Source organism: Quercus robur, chromosome 9 (genome assembly GCF_932294415.1).
Source record: "Quercus robur chromosome 9, dhQueRobu3.1, whole genome shotgun sequence".
Taxonomy (NCBI): Eukaryota; Viridiplantae; Streptophyta; class Magnoliopsida; order Fagales; family Fagaceae; genus Quercus; species Quercus robur.
Window position 1 is genome coordinate 34517533 of NC_065542.1, and position 22645 is coordinate 34540177.

At 37.0% G+C, this 22645-nt stretch overlaps 2 protein-coding genes across 2 annotated transcripts; both read right to left on the reverse strand.

Moving 5' to 3' along the window:
• Positions 1 to 8137: 8137 nt before the first annotated feature.
• LOC126701000 ((S)-scoulerine 9-O-methyltransferase-like) lies at positions 8138 to 11330 on the reverse strand. Its single transcript, XM_050399149.1, has 3 exons — positions 10685 to 11330; positions 8798 to 8862; positions 8138 to 8434 (listed from the first exon to the last, which is right to left on the reverse strand). Exons 1-3 carry the CDS (start codon positions 11328 to 11330, stop codon positions 8138 to 8140), a joined length of 1008 nt encoding a protein of 335 aa, XP_050255106.1.
• A 10766-nt stretch (positions 11331 to 22096) lies between these two features.
• LOC126701001 ((S)-scoulerine 9-O-methyltransferase-like) lies at positions 22097 to 22645 on the reverse strand. Its single transcript, XM_050399150.1, has one exon. It carries the CDS (start codon positions 22643 to 22645, stop codon positions 22097 to 22099), a length of 549 nt encoding a protein of 182 aa, XP_050255107.1.

Consider the following 22645-nt stretch of genomic DNA (forward strand, 5'->3'; position numbering starts at 1 on the left):
GGACAGATTTAAGGAAGGATACCTGAGTCAAAAAAAAAAAAAAAAAAGAGAAAAAGGTATGTAATACCCTTTTACATATGGCCCAGGATTCACCTCACAGATGATTTCAAATACCCCACAGACAGTTCCAAGTACATAGGTCTAGGATCACAGGCAAAAAGTAAAATGCCCAAGATACCTAGCCTAGCACTTGGCAAAAAGGGGAACCTGTCAAAGTTCATGAACTAGGACCGTATTTCAAAAAAAAAAAAAAAAATATATATATATATATATATACACAAAAAAAAGGGAAAAGATATCAATGTACCCAGTTCAGTACTTGCACAGTAAACCACCAGGTACCTGGACCAGAACTTACAGTGAAGCCTGTAGGAACCATGGTCTAGGACTCAGGAAAGAAAAGAGAAAAGTCATATATATAAAAAAAAAAAAGAAAAAAGAAAAAAAAAAAAAAAAAAGGCAATGTATCAAAGAGAAAAGCAGATCCACATACTAAGAAATTAGAAGCAGTTTTGAAACACAAACACAGAGCAAAAAAAAAAAAAAAAAAGAAGAGCAGTGTTAAAAAAAAAAAAAAAAAAAAAAACAGAAACTTATACAACCCCAAATTGTTTATACAAATCTAAAGAAAGCTAAGGAATGAGGTCGGCCAATAAGGAGCCATTCGGAGGAATGACAAGCACAGTTGAAGTAGAAAGAATCCTCTGTCGCTTAACCTTCAAATCTTGTAAAACCTTGTGAGCACGAGCCAAAGTTTCCTCAATAGCAGCTATCTCAACATCTATGCTCTTGAAGGATTGCCTCTGAAACAGCATGTGAGCCAACAGGTGCAAGTGATCCAACAAAAAAGATAAATTGAACTTGGCCTCTAGAAGGTCTTGGACCACCCCTCTCCACTTCAAAAGCCTTTCTTCAGACAAAGAGTCCACAGAAGAATTCCTCAATGAAACTAGCACGGCATATAACAACTCCATCAAAATATTACCTAGAAAAACGCCTCCCTTGAAACCACTGGTGAAATCCCCGTGACTTTTGAGCAGACTCTCTAACAGCGGCAGGCCTTCAACAGGCACAGAGAAATGCACGAAGTTGTCATAAGAAGACCCAAAAGAATAGAAGTGGCTGGCAGGAAGGCTGTTAAACTCCAAGAGGTCAAAACGAGCTAGGAAGGAGGAAAGCCTTGAATCAAGATCTGGGGCAGCCACTCCTGAAGCGTCCCCCATCGCTGTGTCACCGCTTGCAAAGACTGGAAAATTTGCATCCTTTTGCTTTGATTGAAGATCAGCGATTTGAACGAATCTCACAATTCCTTCAGGAATAACAGGCTCAGAATCTTTAAAGCCTGTATCAATATTCGTAAAAGAAAAGGAAAAGGGAGAACAGATTTAGTTTTTTTTTTTTTTTTTTTTTTTTTTTTTTTTTTTTTTTTTTTTTTTTTAAGAAGAAGGAAAGGAATGACAAAAAAAGAAGAACGAACCAATACCAGCTTCTTGAGGCAGAGCCTTTTCCTCCTGATCCCCTGATTTCCTCAAAGATTCTGGGAAAGAACATAAAGCAAGTTGAAGAAAGGGTGAAGAACCGGAGGCAAAATGGCTAAAGGAAGGAAGAGATGCAGGGGGCTTCGCCATGGAAGAAGAAAAAAAAAAGAGGGTAGGGAAAGAAAGAAAGAAAAAGGAAACATAGTGGAAACAGTTCGCACTCACCTTCTGAGTTTTCTGATTCCAAGGAGGAGGCAACACTGGGAGCAGACCTCACACTGGCTTGACCTAAAAGGAGAAAGGAAAGAAGAAACTCAAAAAAAGAAAACGGGAAAAGAAAAATAGAGATGAAACGCTATTTTAAAGGGAAATATGGCTCACCTGTTTGTTTGGATAAAGGTGTGTCTCCCAAAGTCTCTTTAACTGACAATGTTTGAGGAAACACGGTTCTGATGGGACTAGGAGTGCACTCAAGCTGAGGACTTTGAGATGTAGGGATCTTAGAAGCTTTGGGATCCTGAGAACCCTGGGAACCCTGCATCGGTTGCCCGGTCTCCTCAGCCAGACCACCACTAGGGGGCTCCTCCCCCATAATAGGAAATGCAACAGAAAGGGCTGTAACAGCTTCTTCTTCCAGAACTTTGCCGGTCATAGGAGGAGACACCTACACCTAAAATAAAAGGGGGGAAGCAGTGCTAAGTGAAGACAACGGGGTGATGCAAACAACACAGTACCAGAGCAAAGGGGGAAACATGAACAAAGAAAATACATACCACGTCATCACCAAAAGATTGGCTTTTGCCCTTCTTGAAATCAGACTTGCGTTTGGACTGCAAAGGAAACCATCACTTGTCAGCAAAGAGGAAATAACTGCAATAATATGAACAAGTGAAAAAGAGATAAGAAGGAAAGAGGTCTTGCCCTTCTCTCTCTCTCTCTCTACAGATTCTCTGGAAGTCTTTTACTTACTACAAGTACGCCTTGAGGGTCCTAAGGGGGGCTGGGATACAAAATCAGAGGATCCTAAAGAATCATGGACTGAAGCAGTCACAGGAACCTGGGAAAAAGAAGACTCTACCTTGGTCTTCTTCCGGGTCCTTGAAACCAAAGGTTATCCGACCTCCTTGCCTTCCTGGGATACCAAGTGTGTTTGAGATTTCCCAGTTTTTCTTCTTTTCGTCTCAGGACCAATCTTCACACCCTCTGTACTTTCCTCAACATCAACTGTTTTCATTTTTTCCGGCTTGTCATCCTTGCCTTACCCGAAGCGGTAGCAGCACCTATTGTCTCCATTGCACCTTTCTTAATAGGTACTCCAGAGGAAGTGCCAATAATGAGACTGCAACCCAACCAAGTCCCAGGAAAATCTTGTGCATAAGTCACCCAACCTCCCCTGGAGGCATGCCGTTCTGCGAACCCAGTCTTGCTGCTTACGGCAGCAGAAAAAATCCCAGCAGTAGGAAGGGATAAACACCTATTGGATGTCGAAGCAGAGGCAATACCAAGACTTGGGGTTTCCCGAACTAAACCGAGCCAACATAGTTGACAAAAGACTTCTGTATTCTTCTCCAATAACCAGTATAGCCACTAGAAGCAAAAAATCCTCTCTGGGAGTTAGGTACTGCAAATTGAGGGCTCCTCCATGACCAATAAGAAAAGGCCTGCAGCCTCAAGAAAGGATCCAAAGAAGGAAGGGACGGCACTATGTCCTTAAAAACTGGAGGAATGTCTTGGTCAAAACCAAACTACCAGAGCACCCGGTGTGCTGAATAATGGGTATATCTTGGACCACTCAAAGAGGGCACAGGAAGTCAAGAGGGGCTAATGCAAGTAAGATAAGCCAGACTGCCCTCATCACCACGGCGCAAGTCAAAAGTATTACCTGTAGAAGATAAAAAGGAAGACAACACAAAATCACACGCAAAGCCAGGGCCAAACTCACGAGGAGATCTCCAATGTAAGTTCCCTGCTTGATCAAATAACTCCACAAGATTGAGGCCACCACCTTTCAAGCTAATCCAACGAAAAATAATGGGAAAAGCATCAGTCAAATTGCCACAAAGACCCTTCACTATGTCAGGGGATCCTTGGAATTTATCCTTCATAAACTTCAAATTCCTGCACTTGGCCAAAGTAGCTGCAGAACGGTCCCACATAAAAATCTGAAGGATAGCACAGTGAAAAGACGAGGTAATCACATAACAAGAATCACTCTTGGCCTCATCTCCATGAAGTTGGTCCAATTGAGAATAAACATGACCCAAAAACAGAGGAGCTAAAGGATATTGGGTACCTCGAGCCAACTTGATCGCTAATGGAAAAAAGGAAGACTTAACCCCGTACCCAGGGAACTCGCTGAACAAGAACTTGCTAAGCCAAAATGCCAGAAAACCAGCCCACCTCACTTCCTTATTCTTCTCACGAGAAAGGGTCATCACCCATCTCCCCATTCTAGCCGGCTTACCACCAGGAGAGGCAGCACGACCACCAAAATGGCCAAACAGTTTATCTTCCACCACAAGATCCTCTTCAGAAAGGTTGATATCAAAGGGACTCTTATCACCAAACACCGGGAGAAGGAAGTTATTAACCACATCCTCCAGGGTAATCGTCAATTCACCAACAGAAAAGAAAAAAGTATGAAGGGAAGGGCACTAACGGCGTACCAGATGCCTGAGCCCCTTGGTGTCTCTGAAACCCTCAAGATTTCTGGAAATAGCCACTGCCTTTAGGATACCAGCACGCTCCAGGCGACCTACAAACTCCACATCAAACAACTCCTTGTCTACCCAAATGAGCCAGCCTTGGATTTTTCCTGGGACAAAATCAAAAAAGATAGGCACAGCCTCTCGAATTCCTTGTCTAATTTGAAGGTCAAAAATCTCTCTAGGGTCTGGAACTTGGGCAGAACCAGCAAAACCCGCTTGGCCAAAAAACATCCAGGCATGAGGAGACGGAGGAGCCTCGCCATGAGATACATGAGGAAAAAACGAACTGGGAGAATACCAAGGGTCCCGTAAAGGGAAGACCGGACGTTCAGTAACTTCGTGAGAATCACTTGGAGCGGAACTAGAAGAACCTTCGCCTTCAGAAGGACTTGGGGTGCGCTCTCTCCTTTTTCGGGAAGAAGAAAAGGCCATTGGAACAACATGAATAATGAGAAGAGAAGAAATTGAAAGAACGAAAAAAGGGAAGACAGGAATAACAGAGAAGCAAAGAAAAAAGAGAGACCCAAGAATGAAAGACTCAGAAAAGCAAAGTGATAATGTGAAACGGCCACAATAAAGGCGCAAAGAGCAGTTGGAGAAGACAGTGTATGGAAAGACGCGCCAGTTGCCAAAAAATTTAATTTTGAAGAAGAGATTAATTAGCAGTTATTAATGGAAGTTACGGGAAACGAGAAAAGTGGGTAAAGGAATTTTACCCCAAATACTCAACTGCCACATCCCGTGCAAAGAGGAAACTGCAAAATGAGAGAACACAACACACAATAAAGGACTAAGGTGACCAAAAACAGCAGGAAAGGCCGGGATCCTAAGTAAGAAAGAAAGGAACCCAGGAGAAATTAAAAAATGGGATCCTACGAAAATCTTAGAAAACCTGAATTACTCACACGTGGGCTTTAGAGCCTCAGGTAACCCACGAGCTCGGGGGGCTAAATGTTGAGGTCTAAAAGGATCACAGTGAGAGAAGCCCAAAAGAGTGAGCCAAGCCCAAAAGAAAACAAGCCAAGTCCAAAGAAGCAGGTGCAAGGGACCACGAAAGAAAAAAAAAAAAAAAAAAAAAAAAAAAAAAAAAAAAAAAAAAAAAAAAAAAAAAAAAAAAAAGGCCCAGGAGGCTTGAAGCCCAAAAGAAGAAACATCAAGAAGGAAAAGAAACCCACGACAAGAGATTAAATAGCCAGGATCCTCAGCAACCATCAAGAGGCACGGATCCTTCCAGGCACACAGTTAAAAGAAGATTAAGATAGCTCGAAAGAAAAGGACAAGAAAAGAAAATAAGAAACAGAGCAAAAGCCACAAGCGCCAAAAGACCCAGCAAAAAAAGAAGAAATAACCAGCAACCTCTCATGGCACAAGCAGGAAGCGTCTCGGGGAACTAGAACAGAGAAATACGAAAAGGAGAATGGCAATAAGTGACTTTCAAGTCGGCAGAATGGGATTCCGCCCAGATGGGAAAAAAGGGCAAAAGGGGAACTGCCAAACGGTGAGACCGAGAAGGGCATACCTCAGCACATCCCGAAGAAGGTAACCAGCCAGGGACTTTCAAAGGAATCAAAGCTAAAAGAAGGAAAGAATGAGAAAAACAGGAAATAGAACCTGCCGAGTGATAGGCACGGAACAGGCTCTATTAACCATAAGACGAAACAGGGGAACCAATGGTTTTCCTGGGATGCCAGAACTCCATTATAAAAGGAGGGGTAGGTTACGAAGACAAGGTGGAGAGATTTCTAGAGAAAAAGAACTATCAGTGAAGTTTTGGTAAAAAGAAAGGAAAAACTAAGGGAAAAGTTAATACTGCTTCCCGGTATCCTGTAAAAGCCACTATTGCACATACTCGGATTCAAAGAGAATCAAACTTTGCAAGTTTTGAAGGCTGAAATAGCCATTCAAGACTGTAATTTTTGAGCTTGATTGAACCTTGTATCACGTCTTAGTGAGCATTCTGTAACTATAACAAAGAACATATTAATGAAATATGTCTCAGTAATTCAAGGATCCTCATAACATTATTTTGTGCCCCTTTGTTGATCCTATTTTTCCGAATTTACCTTGTTGTTTTGATATGTCTTTCAATACGAATATCCTTGCTTGTCATTTTACTTGTATTGTAGGAAGCATCCCATGTGCATCACTTGACTCTTAAACAGCCTGTTAGCTGCGGTGAGTCAAGGCCCGGTCCACCAAACCACTTATTAGACCCGGGATCCTTGGGCCTGAGTGTCACAAAAAAAAGGCACTCTCACACCAACTATGGAGGAAATGCATAATTTTTACTATACAAATACATTTATTGACTTTCCAAACATTTACCGTTAAACGTTCCTCTTGCTTACCACTAGACTATTATTTAAGCAATTGTTATGGTAGGCCATCCTTTGTGCTAGCTTATCTTTGCAGGAGGTATTTTTGGGGCCTTATTACAATCTCTATTGGATGCAACCTAGACCTTGAGCAAAATAGGCCTTTTACACTTCATTGATAGCCTTTAGACCACGTTCCAAGCTTAAAGTTAAGTCTCAGTCTTGACTCCTCTAACATTATGTGGGCAACGATGAAAAAACACCCCCAACAGGTGTGTAATCTCATTTTCAATTGATAAAAAGATTGTTCCTCAAAAAAAAAAAAAAATGATAAAAAGATGTATTTAATTTTTTTAAATGATAAAAAAATAAAATAAAATAAATAAATCTCACAAGAAAAATCAAGTAAATGAAGAAGTTTTAGAGGCAGGAAATCATAATGCTGATGCGGTGCCTACCCTATTTTAAAAAAAATATATTTTAAAATAAATAAATAAATAAATCTTAGTGCCAATCTAACCCCTCAAAGTGTTAATGGACATATCGAAGGACTAAATCAGCACTTCAACGTCTTTCAGGTTTGTTTTTTTACTCCAATTTTCGGTAATTTTTAAAAGATATATAAATCCATAGTTTTTTTTTTTTTTTTTTTTAATTTACAATTGACTCTTCTATGGTTGAGGGTGATTCCAATTGGATTGGCTTTTACAAATTATCAAATATTTATTTGTTTTTGAAAAATGATTAATTAATTCCAGTTGGATGTACAAAATAACCATTTTGTACTTGTAATTTGTCATAATGGACATCACCTAAATATTTTCTTTTCCCTCTAGTTTTACTCAATCGAACCATGAAAGGTTTGGTAACTTTGATGAGAGCATTAGCATCTAAGGATGTAAAAAATAAAATAAAATAAAAATTATTTTGCATCTTTAAACACTATTTTATCTATTTTATCAACTCATTTTACAACTCACCATACATCTCAGTTTTTATTTTTACATACAACTTAATAAAATAATATAAACTACCTAATAAAATAATAAAAACTATTCTTATTTCTCTCTTTCATAGGTTGCAAATTCTTTTAGGTATACAAACCCAGATGGAGTGGGTTTACACCCCCCAATTGCTAGTGCTCTGAGTTTTGAAAAATGTTCTTACCAAAAGAGCATTTTATTCATGAAATGGAGTATTTTCTTTCTTGGAACAGCATATCTAGCTTTTTTATGAAATTTTTTTTGCTAAAATGCTATATATAAAAGGTAAAAGTCAAGTAAAATAAATAAATAATTCACATGAAACTCACAAATAGTAAAAAAAAAAAAAAAAAAAAGTAAAAGATAAATAAAATAAATACGTGACTCACGTGGAACCTGCAAATAGCAAGAAAAATAAACAATAAATTGGCTTATAATTAAGTGCATTCCAAATGGGCACTTCATTTCATCATTCCTAAAGGGAACTTGTACCATTAATCAAATTGTTTTCTTATTAAATAAGTATGCAACTCACGTGGGACTAGCAAATCGAATAAAATAAACAATAAGTTGACTTATAAATGCATCCGAAATGGGCACTTCAGAGTTCAACGTCACTAAAGGGAGCTCGTACCACTAATCGAATTTCTTTCTTAATTTTTAAGAAATTCAATAACATTAATGCCTTGACCAATCGCGAATATCTTTGTTTGAGCAAACCCTACAGCTTTTCCTAGGGTCTCAAATTCAGCTAATGTTCGAACCTTGCCCTCATGGAAGAGCATCATGTAGAAGTCATCAATTATTGTATTCACTGAGGTGAAGTCGTTTCCCAATGCTTGAGGGATTAGAGTTTCCAATGCTATCACTTTCCCATGAATTGGCAATGCTTCCCAACAATTTTTCAACAACTTCTTGCAGTGTTCATCATCCCAGTTATGGAGTATCCACTGCTTGCATACAAATTAGAATACACGTGTAAAGTTTGTTATTATTCTTAAAATAGGTTGCCATGCATTATTATATTTTCAAATATTGGAAGAAATGGCATGATTATATTAGTATCTAGCTAGTAGAAGCTGGCCATGTTATTTTCTAGCTGATGAAAATTTTGATCTTTCATGGATGATAATTAATTTCAATCTTCCATTTTATTTATACATCTATATCCTTGTGTTCTGCTGATGTAAATTTATTGGAATTGCTTTGCATGGATTTTCCACTTTTTTTATTTTACCATAGCAACCTTCGACTTCATGTATAAATCAACCAAATGATTTTTTTTTTTTTTTTTAAATGAAAGAATAACCAACCTTCAATAAAATTGCTTCAGCTCTTGGTAAAGATTCAAACATATTTCCACTGATATGCTCCACACCTAAAAAGGGATAAGAATTCAAGTTAATTATTAAAAAGGGAAGAATTTTAGTTTTGGAAAATAAATGATGCATGTTATAACTTATAACACGGCAATTTTCATCAAGAAAAACCACCTTAAGTGGCATTATTATTATTATTATTATTATTAAACAGTGTAAAACAAAACAAAAATAATAAAATCATGGAAATCAATAATTGAAAAATAGAAAATAAAACAACCACCTTTTGTTTTCTTTTGATGACATTTATGAATGCATTTGAGTTGTATTGATACGTATATTTCAAATGAGTAGGTGTAAGTGTGTAACATATCATTTCAGAACTAATATGTATATCGTAAGTATTTTTGTTTGAGTAAAATTTTTGATGCTCATTCAATCATGCATTTGTAATTTTTAGCAAACAAATTATACAAACCATTGTTTTCTAAATCCATATTCTAAATAATCAAATCCAAATTCAATCTATATTATATTAGGTAAGTTTAATTACACATTTGGTCCTTAACTTTTACATACTCTCTATTTCAAAATTGTTCCTAATCTTTCAAATGTTTCAATTTAGTTATGGACATTTTTAATATGTGTCAAAAAAGAATATGTCATTAACTAGTGGATGGAAAAATATGATGCAATAAAGTGAATAAACAAAAACACTAAAATTAAGAATAAATACCAACATTGAGCCTAGGTAGTAGCTAATGATGGCAGGCAGACATGTCTTTTTGTTTTTTGAAAAATAGTAATGTCAAAAAGATTCCTAACATAGTTTTCTGACAACTACCGTGTCCTTTCTTTTTTAATACTTAAACTTATTTTTCAGCAAAAAAAAAAAAAAAAATGCTTAAACTTATTTTGTATGTGTACATATTCACATACAAAATTTTCGTACTTTCATAGTTAAAAAAAATAAAAAAAATAAAAAAGGAAAATAACTTTTATACACGCGCTTGTTACATTTTTGTTTTTTTACTCATTATTTGCGGGCAAAAGTAGGAGTATGCATGGGTCGGGTTGAGGGAATTTTTTGACCCAACCCACCATGGTGGGTCAAAAAAAATTCAACCCAATCCAACCCAACTAATTACATAAGTCCAACCCAACCCACATGGGTCAAGTTGAACCCATGGATTTGACAATTTTTATTATTATTATTATTAAATTGAGTAAAAAAAAATATAAATATTAATATATTAAAAAAACCTAAAGATTAGTATCAATGTAATTCCTTAAAGGCAAACAACACTAATGACTAAACAACAATAATAATTTATTAGAGTTTGTATGAATTAATTGGCTTTTATATAGGATAGGAAAAACTGGTTATTTTTAAAAATTTATTAATTATATAATATATTATATATATATATATATATATTAAATTAGTATTAGTATGAGGAATCAAGGAAGTGCTGCTCTACAACTAGTTTTTTTTTTAAAAAAATTTATTAAATATATAATATATATATTTAAATATATATATTTATATATATAAAAGTGCCCTACAGCTGATTTTAAAAAAAATTATTAAATATATAATATATTTTAAATATATATTAAATATGGGTGGGTCGGTTCGAGTTTGACGGGTTTGTAATTTTATGATCCAAACCCAACCCAACCTGTTATAAAAAAGATTTTTGTAACCCAACCCAACCTACCAAGTCTTAAAAACCAACCCAACTTGGTGGGTCGGGTTTGGCGGGTTGATGGGTTTTCTACACACCCCTAGGCAAAAGTGACGTGTGTAAGATGTATGTAACAAGTGTTTGTAATAGATATTGCCGAAAAAAAATTAAAATTAAAATTAAAATGTCAAACCTGATAGCTTGGGCGCAACACTAATTACATTGGGTAAGTCAAAATTTTTTCCATGAATGTGGGGATACATAGAAATTATGTTCCCAAGAGAAGTTCCCATGCCGCCCCCTACATCCAACAACTCCTTTACCTCTTCAAAGCCACGATACACCTTAAGTACCTCATTCAAGAATAGTTTTGCGCTATGTGTCATAAATTCTTGGAATAGTTTATCAAACTTTGGCTCCTTTGCCATGTGCTCATAAAAATTTGCACCATAGGTAGAGTAGAAAGGCTTGCACTCTGGTTCAAGCACCATGTTCTTAAGCATGTATAGGGGTTCAACCATCATTCTTTCACTTAAAAAGAGTACCGTCGAGGCCGAGGAAACTCCGTCCTTATTAGTTGCTAAGTGACGAGTTAACTGTGTTAGGCCATAGCACATTTCCTGATGTGTGACATATTCCCCACTTTGGCATGGCCTTTGAGACATTGACAAGAGAGAGTTTACGCTGAGCAGCCTTAGTATCCGGTCCAAAGTGATAGCCGCACTCGGATTGGTTGTTGGGATCTTCTCAACAATCTCAGCTGCAGAAAGTTGAGCTTCAGAACCTGCATTGGCAATGATATTGAAGATGTCTAGCTCAATTGCAGCTCTTAGAGTCATTTGAATGACAATCGAATTTCCCAACACCCAAGATGATACATGATCTTCACCTCTTTGGTCTTCTATGTCTTTGGAGTTTTCTTTGATATGTTTCCATCACTCGGTGTAATGGAACATTTATAATACTACATGTCTGTTAAGAACAGCTTATTTAGTTGAAACTAAAAATTTTTGTTGAAATTTAGTACTGTGAATAAAGTTGAAAAGTAGCTGAAATAGTATAATGGGACTCATAAATAGTACCAAAAATAAGTTAAATAGTAAAAAAAACTGATTTTTTAAACTAATACTAAATGCACACTACTTTGTATAATTGACTGTTCATTGTGAAATTAACAAACTGTCCGCTTATTTAAAAAAAAAAAAACAAATAAACAAACAAACAAATAAAAAAAGAAAACTACTCTCAATATGGAGTCAAGTTGATTTAAGGGTAATTAAATTAGATGTCAATTAGACAGTACTTCTCCAAAAAAAATAAAAAAGGTGAGAAGTTAGAATGAGAAATGACCAAAAAAAAAAAAAAAAAAAACCAAAAAAACTGTACACAAGATGGGACCAACTCGATTCAAGGGTAATTAAGTTAGATGTTTGAAGGAGAATGAAATGACAAAGAAACAAGAAACTGTCCTCAAGATGGCGCCCACTTGATTCAAGGGTAATTAAGTTAGATGTTAGAATGAGAATGAAATGGCAAAAAATAGTAAGCCGAGTAGTATCAAGATCTTTCTTACTAAATTAAGGTAATTTATAAGCTTTTGCTCACTAAAATATACCGTAAATTTGATTTTGACTTTAGTAATTATGTTGTTTAATATAAATAATTTTTATTCATGTGTCTAACAACATACAAAATGGACTGGTGTTGCAGCACTTTTTTTTTTTTTAACTATTATTACATTTTATAATGGATGATAAATAACAGTTATCTTGAAGTAAATATCATAAACTAAGTTCTATCTTTATCCTAAAAAAAATCATAAATTAAAATACTAAGTCCAATATTGATCGTTGTGGATATGTAAAATGATGATTTTACATTTGGATGTATAAAATGACTACTTTATAATATACGTACCTTTATAATTTGTAAGATTTGACATCGCTTGAAAATACTTAGTATTCTCAAAAGAAAAAACAGTGAGTTAATCTCACATTGGAAAATGAGTGTGAGTTAAAGAGATTTAAAGTCTGTACTGTGTATCCAAGAGTTAGGCCCTTTTGGATATACACCACTGTAAGTTTCTTTAAGACCTTCTCCCCTCTTCTCGTGTGTGTGTATTAAAAATACTTAGTATTCTCAAAAGAAAAAATAGTGAGTTAATCCCACATTGGAAAATGAGTGTGAGTTTCTTGTATCCAAGAGTTAGACCATTTTGGATATACACCACTGTAAGTTTCTTTAAGACCTTCTCCTCTCTCCCCTTAACTCCACATTGAAAAATGAGTATAAGTTAAAGAAGTTTCCTTTCTTTTAAAGTTCTTACCAACACCGAAAGAACATATTATTTATGAAAGGGAGATTCAATAATACATATAATGACTTTATTTGAACATCGATATCCCTAGAGGGGACTCGTACTATTTAATATTCAATTGATTTCTTAATATTTAAGAAATTCAATAACATTAATGCCTTGACCAATCGGGAATGTCTTTATTTCAGCAAACCCTACAGCTTTTCCCAGGCCTTCAAATTCAGCTATTGTTCGCACCTTGCCCCCATGCAAGAGCATCATGTAGAAGTCATCAATTATTGCATTCACTGAGGCGAAGTCGTTTCCCAATACTTGAGGGATTAGAATTTCCAATGCTATCACCTTCCCATGAATTGGTAATGCTTCCCAGCAATTTTTCAACAACTTCTTGCAGTGTTCATCATCCCAGTTATGGAGTATCCACTGCTTGCATAAAAACTACAACACTACAGTTTGTTAATTATTATTCTTAATCTTAAAAACAGGTTGCCATGCATTATTATATTTTCCAATGGAAGAAGTGGCACGATTATATTATTATCTAGTAGAAGTTGGCCATGTTATTATTTTCTAGCGGATGATAATTTTGAATTTCCATTTTATTTCTCACGGATGATAATTAATTTCGATCTTCCGTTTTATTTAGATCTTTATATCCTTGTATTCTGCTGATGTAAATTTATTGGAATTGCTTTGCATGGATTACCCATTTTTTTAATTTACCATATGCAACCTTCGACTGCATATTCATGTATGCTTTATTATATAGGCAAGTAAGGCAATTGCCTTAGGCCCCCAAATATAAAAAGGTCCCTCAAATATTAACCAAAATTTTTTTAAAAATAAATAGATAAAAGAGAAACAAAAATTTAGGCTAATAATGACTATTAATTAAGCTCAAAATTTAGCCAATGCATGAAAATCTCTATGTTTAGTAAGCGTGCACTTTGGGAAAATTTTGTTATATAGCATTTGACCAAAGTTATTTAATTATGTAGCATCTTTTTGGAACTCAAATTTGTTAAACTCGAGTTCCAAGTGAAATTTGAGTTTACCAAACTCGAGTTCCAAGCATTCTGTTTGATCAGACTATCCTTATATTTATAAACCCAATATCAATTTTTTTATAAAAATTTCCTCCAAATAAATAATAACAAACAAAATATAAACTATAAATTATTACAAATTCTTTAAAACTATATTCTAAAATTTCAAAATGACATGTATAATACAAAAATAACTATTTAAATTCTTTGTTTTTTTTTTTTTATGGAAATCATGACATTATGTTTGTTATGTTTGTTAATAAAAATAAATATTTTATTTTATTTTATTTTAGCATCTAACCAATCTCAAATAGGAGATTTAAATATTTTATTTTATTTTTGCATTTAAGTTGTTGCGACGGGAAGCGATAAAGATAAGGGAATAGATATTGATAATTTGTTTTATGTTTTATCTTCATTCGTTAAATGATAAGTGAAAAATAGTAAAATTGTCAATTTATAACAAATGTGAATTTTTTTAAGTTTGGAAATTTGAATATCCATCTGTTTTAAATGAAATCCACATTCCTAAAATAAGAGGTATGTTGAGTGGAAATCTAGATACTTCTAGCGTCTGATTCCTTTATGTGATTTACAATCAAACGTGAGAATTTTTTAATATTCCTAAGAATCCTAAACTTTACTCCATACCAAACGCCACCTTATTGATTTGATTTTCTCTTTATGTGATTTATAATCAAACGTGAGAATCTTTTAATATTCCTAAGAATCCTAAACTTTACTCCATACCAAATGCCACCTTATTGATTTGATTTTCTCTTTGTTGTTAGGTAAAGGGTCCATTTGATTGGAGGAGTGGAAAAGTGGGGAGAATGAAAAATTAGTGGGAATATGGAAAAGTGAGAGAATAGAAAAGATTTGGTTTTTCTTCATGTATGTTTGGTTAGAGGGATGGAAAAATAGGAGAGTGGAAAACTTTTTTATTTGGTTGGAGAGAAAAATTGACTATTATATCCTTGTTATATAATAGTGGGAAAGTGAGAGGGTAGGTAAGTGTAATAAAGCGGGGGTATTTGTGTAAAATGCATTTCTCATCACTTTTCCCTCCTCATTTTCCTCTCAATTTGAGAGGATAAAAAAAGTAGGGATGGCAACGAGTCGGGTTCGGATCAGGTTTTTTCATATTCGGACCCGACCCGCGAGTCAAGACCTGTAGTCCGAACCCGGCCCGTTTATTAAACGGGTTTTTTTCCCGGGGCCTAGACCCGCCCAGTCGGGCCCCGCGGGCCCCGTTTAGCCCAACCAGATTTGGGCCTAATCTGCGACCCAAATCATGGCCCAACAGAAAAAAAAAAAAAAAAAAAAATGCAAAGAGACTCACAAAACCCCTCTCTCAGATACTTTGGCTTGAGACTGTGACAAGAACAACGAAATCCAAATTTCAAAACTGTGAACCTCACATACAAAGCAGATCCATTTACTGAAACTCTGAAGTAAACAAAATGGGAAAACCTTGAGCTTCTTTCACTGAGCTCTCCATCTCCTAAGCTAAACCAACTAATCCAAAAAGGAACAAACTTGAACAAAAACACAAATCACACCCACCATTCAAAACAACCACAAAAAGTCAAAAACACAAATCCACTACAACCACATTCAACTCTTCTTTTATCATTTATATATATACACAAAATGTTTGATTTAGCTACAGAACAGACCGAGTACATCAATATCAACAAAAAAAAAAAAAAAAAAAATTGAAGAAAAGCAGAGAACAGAATAGAAAGAGACCGATGGCGAGAGCTTGGGACGGCGACGAGAGGGACCGGCTACGTCGACTGTGAGAGGTTGGACAGTTGGGTCGGCGGTGAGATTGAGAGTGAGTGAGTGAGCTTGTGAGTTAGTGAGCTTGGGACGGTGGAGAGAGGGATCGGCGGTGAGCTACGGTGACGGCGAGATGAGTGAGTGAGTGAGAGTGGCGAGACTGAGCTGAAGAGATTGTGAGTGAGGCAGTGTGAGTTCTGAGCAGATGAAGAAATGAGGGTTAGGGTTAGATGATAGGTATATATATATAGAGGGGGTATTTTTGTAATTTTAGGGTACCGGGTTTTATTCGGGTCGGGTCTCGGATTTTTTTAATAAAACCCGGACCCGCTTCGGGTTTTTTTTTTTAAAACCCATACTCAACCCTATTCCTAATCGGACCGGGTAAAATCCGGCCCATTAGGGTCGGGCCAGACCGGGTATCCGCGGGTCGGGCAAAAATTGCCATCCCTAAAAAAAAGTGGACACAGAAGGGAAAACTTTCTCTCTTATTTTCTGTCTCTCCTATTTTCTTTCCTCAATCAAACAGTGAAAAACAGCATTTTTCACCCTATTTTCATCTCTCTATTTTCACCCCAACCAAACACACCCTTTGACCGAATGAAGATGTGGTTTGGCTGAATGAAAACAAGGCTTATTCAGCAAAACAAAGAAAACAAAGGCTTTGTCTTTTCAGATTTTCTATAGGTGTACGGCACTATCGATACTTATCTTCATTTGTTTCTTTGTTTCTTCCTTTTTTTTTTTTTAATTTACTTATTTTTATTTTTATAAAAAGTAAAGCAAAGTGATAGTTTATCTTCCTTTGTTCATTTTAAACAAAAATTATTTATTTTTATTTTTATAAAAAGAAAAGTAAGATAAACCAGTCAACAACCACTTTTTGTTTGCTTTTGATGACCTTTATGAATGAATTTTAGTTGTATTAATATGTATATTTCAAATGAGAACTGAGAAGATGTAAGATATCATTTTACAACTAATATGTAAAGTCTATATTTTTAGATTGGCAACAATAAACAATTGTAACAGTTTAGAACTTAGTTTGTCTAGATAGAATTAAAATGGATTATATTTGATCAAGATAAATCAGCTTCAAAATAGTGGAAGGCTCAAGAAATAAGTAGAAAATAGACTGTTGTTGTGCTGCATTTCGACTGGCTCAACAGGTCAACAGTCACTTATCTCGACCAATCAAATTGCATGTCTTAACCAATTGAGACTCGGGCAATTGGGCAAACAACTTAGTTTTTCAGCCGTTCGATAGAACTTCAAGTATATATAAATACAAACCATAGAGCACATTTCTACAAACACACAAGAGGGTAGTATTTTTGTACACAAATTTGGGTTTTTCAAGCTCTCTTGAAACATCAATGGGAGACTACGTAGAAACAACAAATCCATTGAAAAAGCGAATTGCTGCAATCAATTAACCACAGTTACTTTTTATAAAAATACCAACGTTGAGCCGAGGTAGTAGCTAATGACGGCAGACAGACGTTTTTTTTTTTTTTTTTTTTTTTTGAAACTCAATGCTGATGTCAAAAGGGTTCCTAACATGTTTCTCTAAGAACTGTCATGTCTTTTGTCACAAATTTTGTGCAAAAGTAGCATGTATGTAAGCTATATGTAATAGGTAGACATTGCCAAAAAAAAAATAATAATAAGAAAAGAGGAAAATGTCAAACCTGAGAGCCTGAGAGCAACACTAATTACATTGGGTATGTCAAAGTTTTTTCCATGAATGTGGGGATACATAGAAATTATGTTTCCAAGAGAAGTTCCCATGCCGCCCCCTACATCCAACTACTCTTTTATCTCTTCAAAACCACGATATACCTTGTTAGAAATACTGAATGAGTTGTATTGTATTTCACAAATCAAAAAAATATACATCAGTGCCTTTATATAGGAGGCATATGTGTGCGGTACAAGTAAAGTGTAGTACAAGTGTGCTATACAAGTAACCTAGTTGGGCCTAAAGCCCATAACATAATATACGTTAACAGCCCCCCTTAAACTCAAGGTGAATGTGAGACCAGCTTGAGGTTGTCAACCAAATCACGAGTGCGTCCCTTAGGAAGTGACTTGGTGAAGATATCTGCAAGTTGATCTTTGGAGGAGACGAAGAAAAGCTGGAGAGCACCACGAACAAGATGATAACGGATAAAATGATAATCAATCTCGATGTGTTTAGTCCGTTCATGGAAGACATCATTGTGAGCAATATAAATGGCACTCTGGTTGTCACAATAAAGGAGAGTAGCAGAGGATGTGAACACACCCAAATCCTTAAGAAGTCATCGTAGCCAAAAGAGCTTAGATGTGGTATCAACAAGAGCACGATATTCTGCTTCAGTACTGGAGTGGGCCACAAAAGTTTGTTTCTTACTTCGCCAAGAAATCAAAGAAAAACCAAGGAGAAAGCAATAACCTGTAGTGGACCTGCGATCAATGGGATCTCCTGCCCAATCATCATCAGAGAATGCACGGAGTACAAGAGGAGACTGAGCTGAGTAGAAAAGGCCATGGAAGAGGGTGCCCTTCAGGTATCGAAGAATGCGCAGAACAGCAGTATAATGAGTTGATCGTGGAGCAGACAAATACTGGCTCACCTGAAGAACAACATAGGAGATGTCTGGACGAGTAACTATGAAATAAACTAGGCTGCCAACCAATCGTCTATAAAGAGAGGGATTAGACAATGGTTTCCCCATGAGGGAGTCAGATGCGCATTAAGCTCAACTGGAGTGTCAACAGTCTTGCTATCAGTGAGTCCAGCTCAAGACAAGAGTTTAGAAGCATACTTGGCTTGAGTAATATAAAGTCCATCTGTAGAATGAGTGATTTCAAGACCCAAGAAGTAGTTGAGATGTCCAAGATCTTTCATCTCAACTTGCTGACTAAGAAAATCCTTGAGTTCTTGAATGCCACTAAGGTCATCACCAGTTATGATCATATTATCCACATACAGGAGAAGTAAAATAGTGCCTTTGTAAGTGCGACGAAGAAATAAGGCAGAATCATAATGACTGGCCATGTAACCCAAGCAAGAGATGGTAGAGCTAAATTTGGCAAACCAAGCTCGTGAAGCTTGTTTAAGGCCATAAAGTGCACGTCAAAAGTAACAAACCATGTTTGAGTCAACAAAGAGACCAGGAGGAGGTTGCATATAAACTTCTTCACTTAAATCCCCATTAAGGAATGCATTTTTGACATCCATCTGAAAAAGATCCTATTTACTGGTAGTAGCAACAGCTAAGAGGGCACGGACAAATGAGATACAAGCAACAGGAGTAAAGGTCTCTTCATAATCAATCCTATACTCCTGTGTAAAACCTTTTGCAACAAGACAAGCTTTGTAGCGCTCAATGGACCCATCAGAGCGAGTCTTAATCTTGTAGATCCACTTACAACCAACCACAGATTTCTCGGGTGGGAATGTCACCAAATCCCAAGTATGGTTTTTAGATAATGCATTAAGTTTCTCTTTCATTGCAATCTGCCATAAAGGGTCAGTGGAAGCCTCACGATAGATGTGAGGCTCGTGTAGTGTAGCAAGAGCAATGTAATAATGATAGTCAAGTAAATGTGCAGGAATAGATTTTACCCGAGTTGAGTGACGAGGTGGAATGTCTTGTGCAAGATCTTTAGGCGGAGCAGGAGCAGGGGACCCAAGCTCAGGATTGGGGTTCGGTAGCTCATCTTCAACCTGTTCATCTTCCACTTGTTCATTAAAAGGTGAACTAGGAAAGGGATCAGTGATATCTGGTGGTGGACAGAGAAGTCTACAAGAGAATCAAGAGCAACTACAGGAGGATCAGGAGCAGCTACAGAAGGAATATGTGCCTCATCTGGAAAAAGATCTAAAACAGGGGAGGAAGATAGGGAGGCACGGAAGTGAGAGAGCTCGACAAAGAGGCGATGTTCCCAAAAGACAACATTGCAGGAAATACGAAGACGATGAAAGACAGGATCATAACACCGATACCCCTTTTAAGTTTCGCCATAGCCAAGAAAACAACAAAGTCTTGACTGAGGCTCAAGTTTGTTATACTCATGTGGCTGAAGAAGAACGAAACAAGCAGAACCAAAGGAGCAAAGGTGGTGATAGTCTGGAGGTGACCCAAAAAGGCGCTCATATGGAGTTTGATTTTGGATAACAAGACTCGAAATGCAATTAATAGCATGAACAACATGAAGAGCAACTTCGCCCAAAAAAGGAGAAGGAATTTTGGTAGAGAGAAGGAGAGCACAAACAGTGTCAAGAATATGAAGAAGTTTCCGTTCGGCTTTTTGCTGAGAGGTACCTGGACAAGTTAGTTGATGAACAGTGTCATAGGAATGCAAAACAGCTTGGAAAGCATATTGAGTGTATTCAAGAGCATTATCAGATCGAAAAATTTTGATGTGTTTGGAAAACTGAGTTTCAACCATTTTGCAAAATTAGAATATACTTGCAATAATTCAGAACGATGTTTCATATTAAAAATCCAGCTCTAGCGAGAGTAATCATCAACAAAGATAACAAAATATCGAGATCCACCAATACTAGAGACCAAGGAATGCCCCCAAACATCATAATGAATAAGGTCAAAGATATCAGTGAATATAGATTCACTAGTATTGAAAGGAAAAGCTGGTTGTTTTCCTAATTGGCATGAAACACAATCAAAATTTTCTGTAGACACTGAACCTAACAAACCTCTAGAAGCTAATTGTTGTACCCGAGAGGAAGATGCATGACCAAGGCGAGCATGCCAAAGTGCAAGGGAAGGAATTGAAGAAACTGTAGTAGCTGCAGCAACAAAAACAGGAGCAACGAGTGGAAGATGAAGGTTGTCCACAAGAAACATACGCCCAACTCTAGGATTGGTCCCAAACTCCTGTCCTGTCCTCGGATCCTATACAATACACCCAGAATAATCAAATATAATGCGATAACCCAACTCAGCTAATTGTCCAACAGAAAATAAATTGTAAGAAAGGTCAGGAACATTAAAGACCCTAGGAACCGAAAGGTTGGAGGTCGAAACAGAACCTATAGTATGACCAGACATTGTGGAACCATTTGCTGTGCGAATATTAAGAGGGTGTGGTGCAGGTTTAAGTTCAGAAAATAAGGATGAGTGAGGTGTCATGTGATTGCAACAAGCGGAATCCATAAGCTAAGAGGAAGGAGACATACCAGATAAAGCTGAGAGAGAAAAGGAATAAGATGCATTACCAACCATACGAATGACATTGGCGATGATGTTTTTAAGGTCATCTGTAGACATGGTGAAAGTGCATTTTGAAGACCTAGATTGTGCAGAGACGGGAGCCATTAGTTGGACACTCTTAGTGTTAGCAACAATAGCAGCAGAAATTGAAACAGCTGATTTGTTGCGATGATAGCAAGTCTCAATATTATGGCCAAAACGTTTGCAAAAATTGCAAAAACGTTTGCTGGATTGTCGGCGACGATTATTGCAACAAGAAGAAGACCTATTCTTATTCTTCATTTAGAAGCAAAATATGCAAAAATGGATTGCAAAAATGAAATCTACGCGAAAAACTAGGTAAGAAGCACCTGAACTGCAAAAAGTCAACTCTGTGAAAAAGTCAACGGTCAAACCTAGTCAAAGTCAACCGTCAAAGAAAAGTCAACGGATGACGTCAGCAGGCAGACTAGCGATGATGTAAGCAGGTGACGTCAGCTAGGGCTGACGTGGTAGTTATAACGTCAGCGATGACGTCAGCAGGTAACCCAACGGCGCGTGGGGTGCGTGGATAAAATTCGCCGAAGCTTAGGGCAGCACATAAGGGTGCGTGGACAGTCCAATGAAGCCGATTCTTTCCCGAAAATGCAGATCGAAGAAAGACGATTCTGATGGTGTCAGTGGCAACAAGATCGGAGCTACCCTGGTGGCTCGTGAAGCACATGGAATAATTTGCCGAAACTTTGACCGGCGCGTGGTAGCGCGTTGATGGTTAGAGGTGGATTTTTCCGACGGCTATGTGTAGATCGATGGAAAATCTACACGGTGATATATCTTATGTCCTAATCGGAGGTCAGAGGTGACAGATCCGATGATGGCAGTGGTTTTGGCGGCGGAGGAGGAGCTTTCTGGTGGTGGAGATTCAACCCTGAGGACCTCTGACGGCGGCGGAGCTGTCGGGAGAGGGCAGTGAAAGGGTTTACTGACCACAGAAGTTGAGGCAGCGAAAAATACCAACAAAACAAGACTGCAAGGCACAAGAAAATTAGAACAATGGCTCTGATACTATGTTAGAAATACTGAATGAGTTGTATTGTATTTCACAAATCAAAGAATATACATCAGTGTCTTTATATACGAGGCACATGTGTGCAGTACAAGTAAAGTGTAGTACAAGTACAAGTGTGTTATACAAATAACCTAGCTGGGCCTAAAGCCCATAACATAATATACGTTAACACACCTTAAGTACCTCATCCAAGAATAGTTTTGAGCTGTGTCATAAATTCTTGGAATAGTTTATTGAACTTTGGCTCCTTTGCTGCGTACTTATAAAAATTCTCACCATAGTTTGAGTAGAAAGGCTTGCACTCTGGTTTAAGCACCATGTTCTTAAGCATGTATTGGGGTTCAACCATCATTCTTTCACTGAAAAGTAGCACCATCGAAGCCGAGGAAACTCCGTCCTTATTAGTTGCTAAGTGACGAGTTAACTGTGTTAGGCCATAACACATTTCTTGATGTGTGGCATCATCCCCACTTTGGCATGGCCTTTGAAACATTGACAAGAGAGAGTTTACGCTGAGCAGCCTTAGTATCCGGTCCAAAGTGATAGCCGCGTTCGGATTGGTTGTTGTGATCTTCTCAACAATCTCAGCTGCAGAAAGTTGAGCTTCAGAACCTGCATTGGCAATAATATTGAAGATGTCTAGCTCAATTGCAGCTCTTAGAGACATTTGAATGACAATCGAATTTCCCAACACCCAAGATGATAGATGATCTTCACCTCTTTGGTCTTCCAT

Bases quoted from the DNA above. Each gene is read 5' to 3' on its own strand.
- LOC126701000 (XM_050399149.1), bottom strand. From the start codon at position 11,330: ATGACTCTAAGAGCTGCAATTGAGCTAGACATCTTCAATATCATTGCC. The intron at 8,863-10,684 runs GTTTGACATTTT...ATCCCTTTTTAG, and splicing joins TGTTGCGCCCAAGCTATCAG to GTGTGGAGCATATCAGTGGA. The intron at 8,435-8,797 runs GTTGGTTATTCT...GTATGCAAGCAG, and splicing joins CTGAAGCAATTTTATTGAAG to TGGATACTCCATAACTGGGA.
- LOC126701001 (XM_050399150.1), bottom strand. From the start codon at position 22,645: ATGGAAGACCAAAGAGGTGAAGATCATCTATCATCTTGGGTGTTGGGA.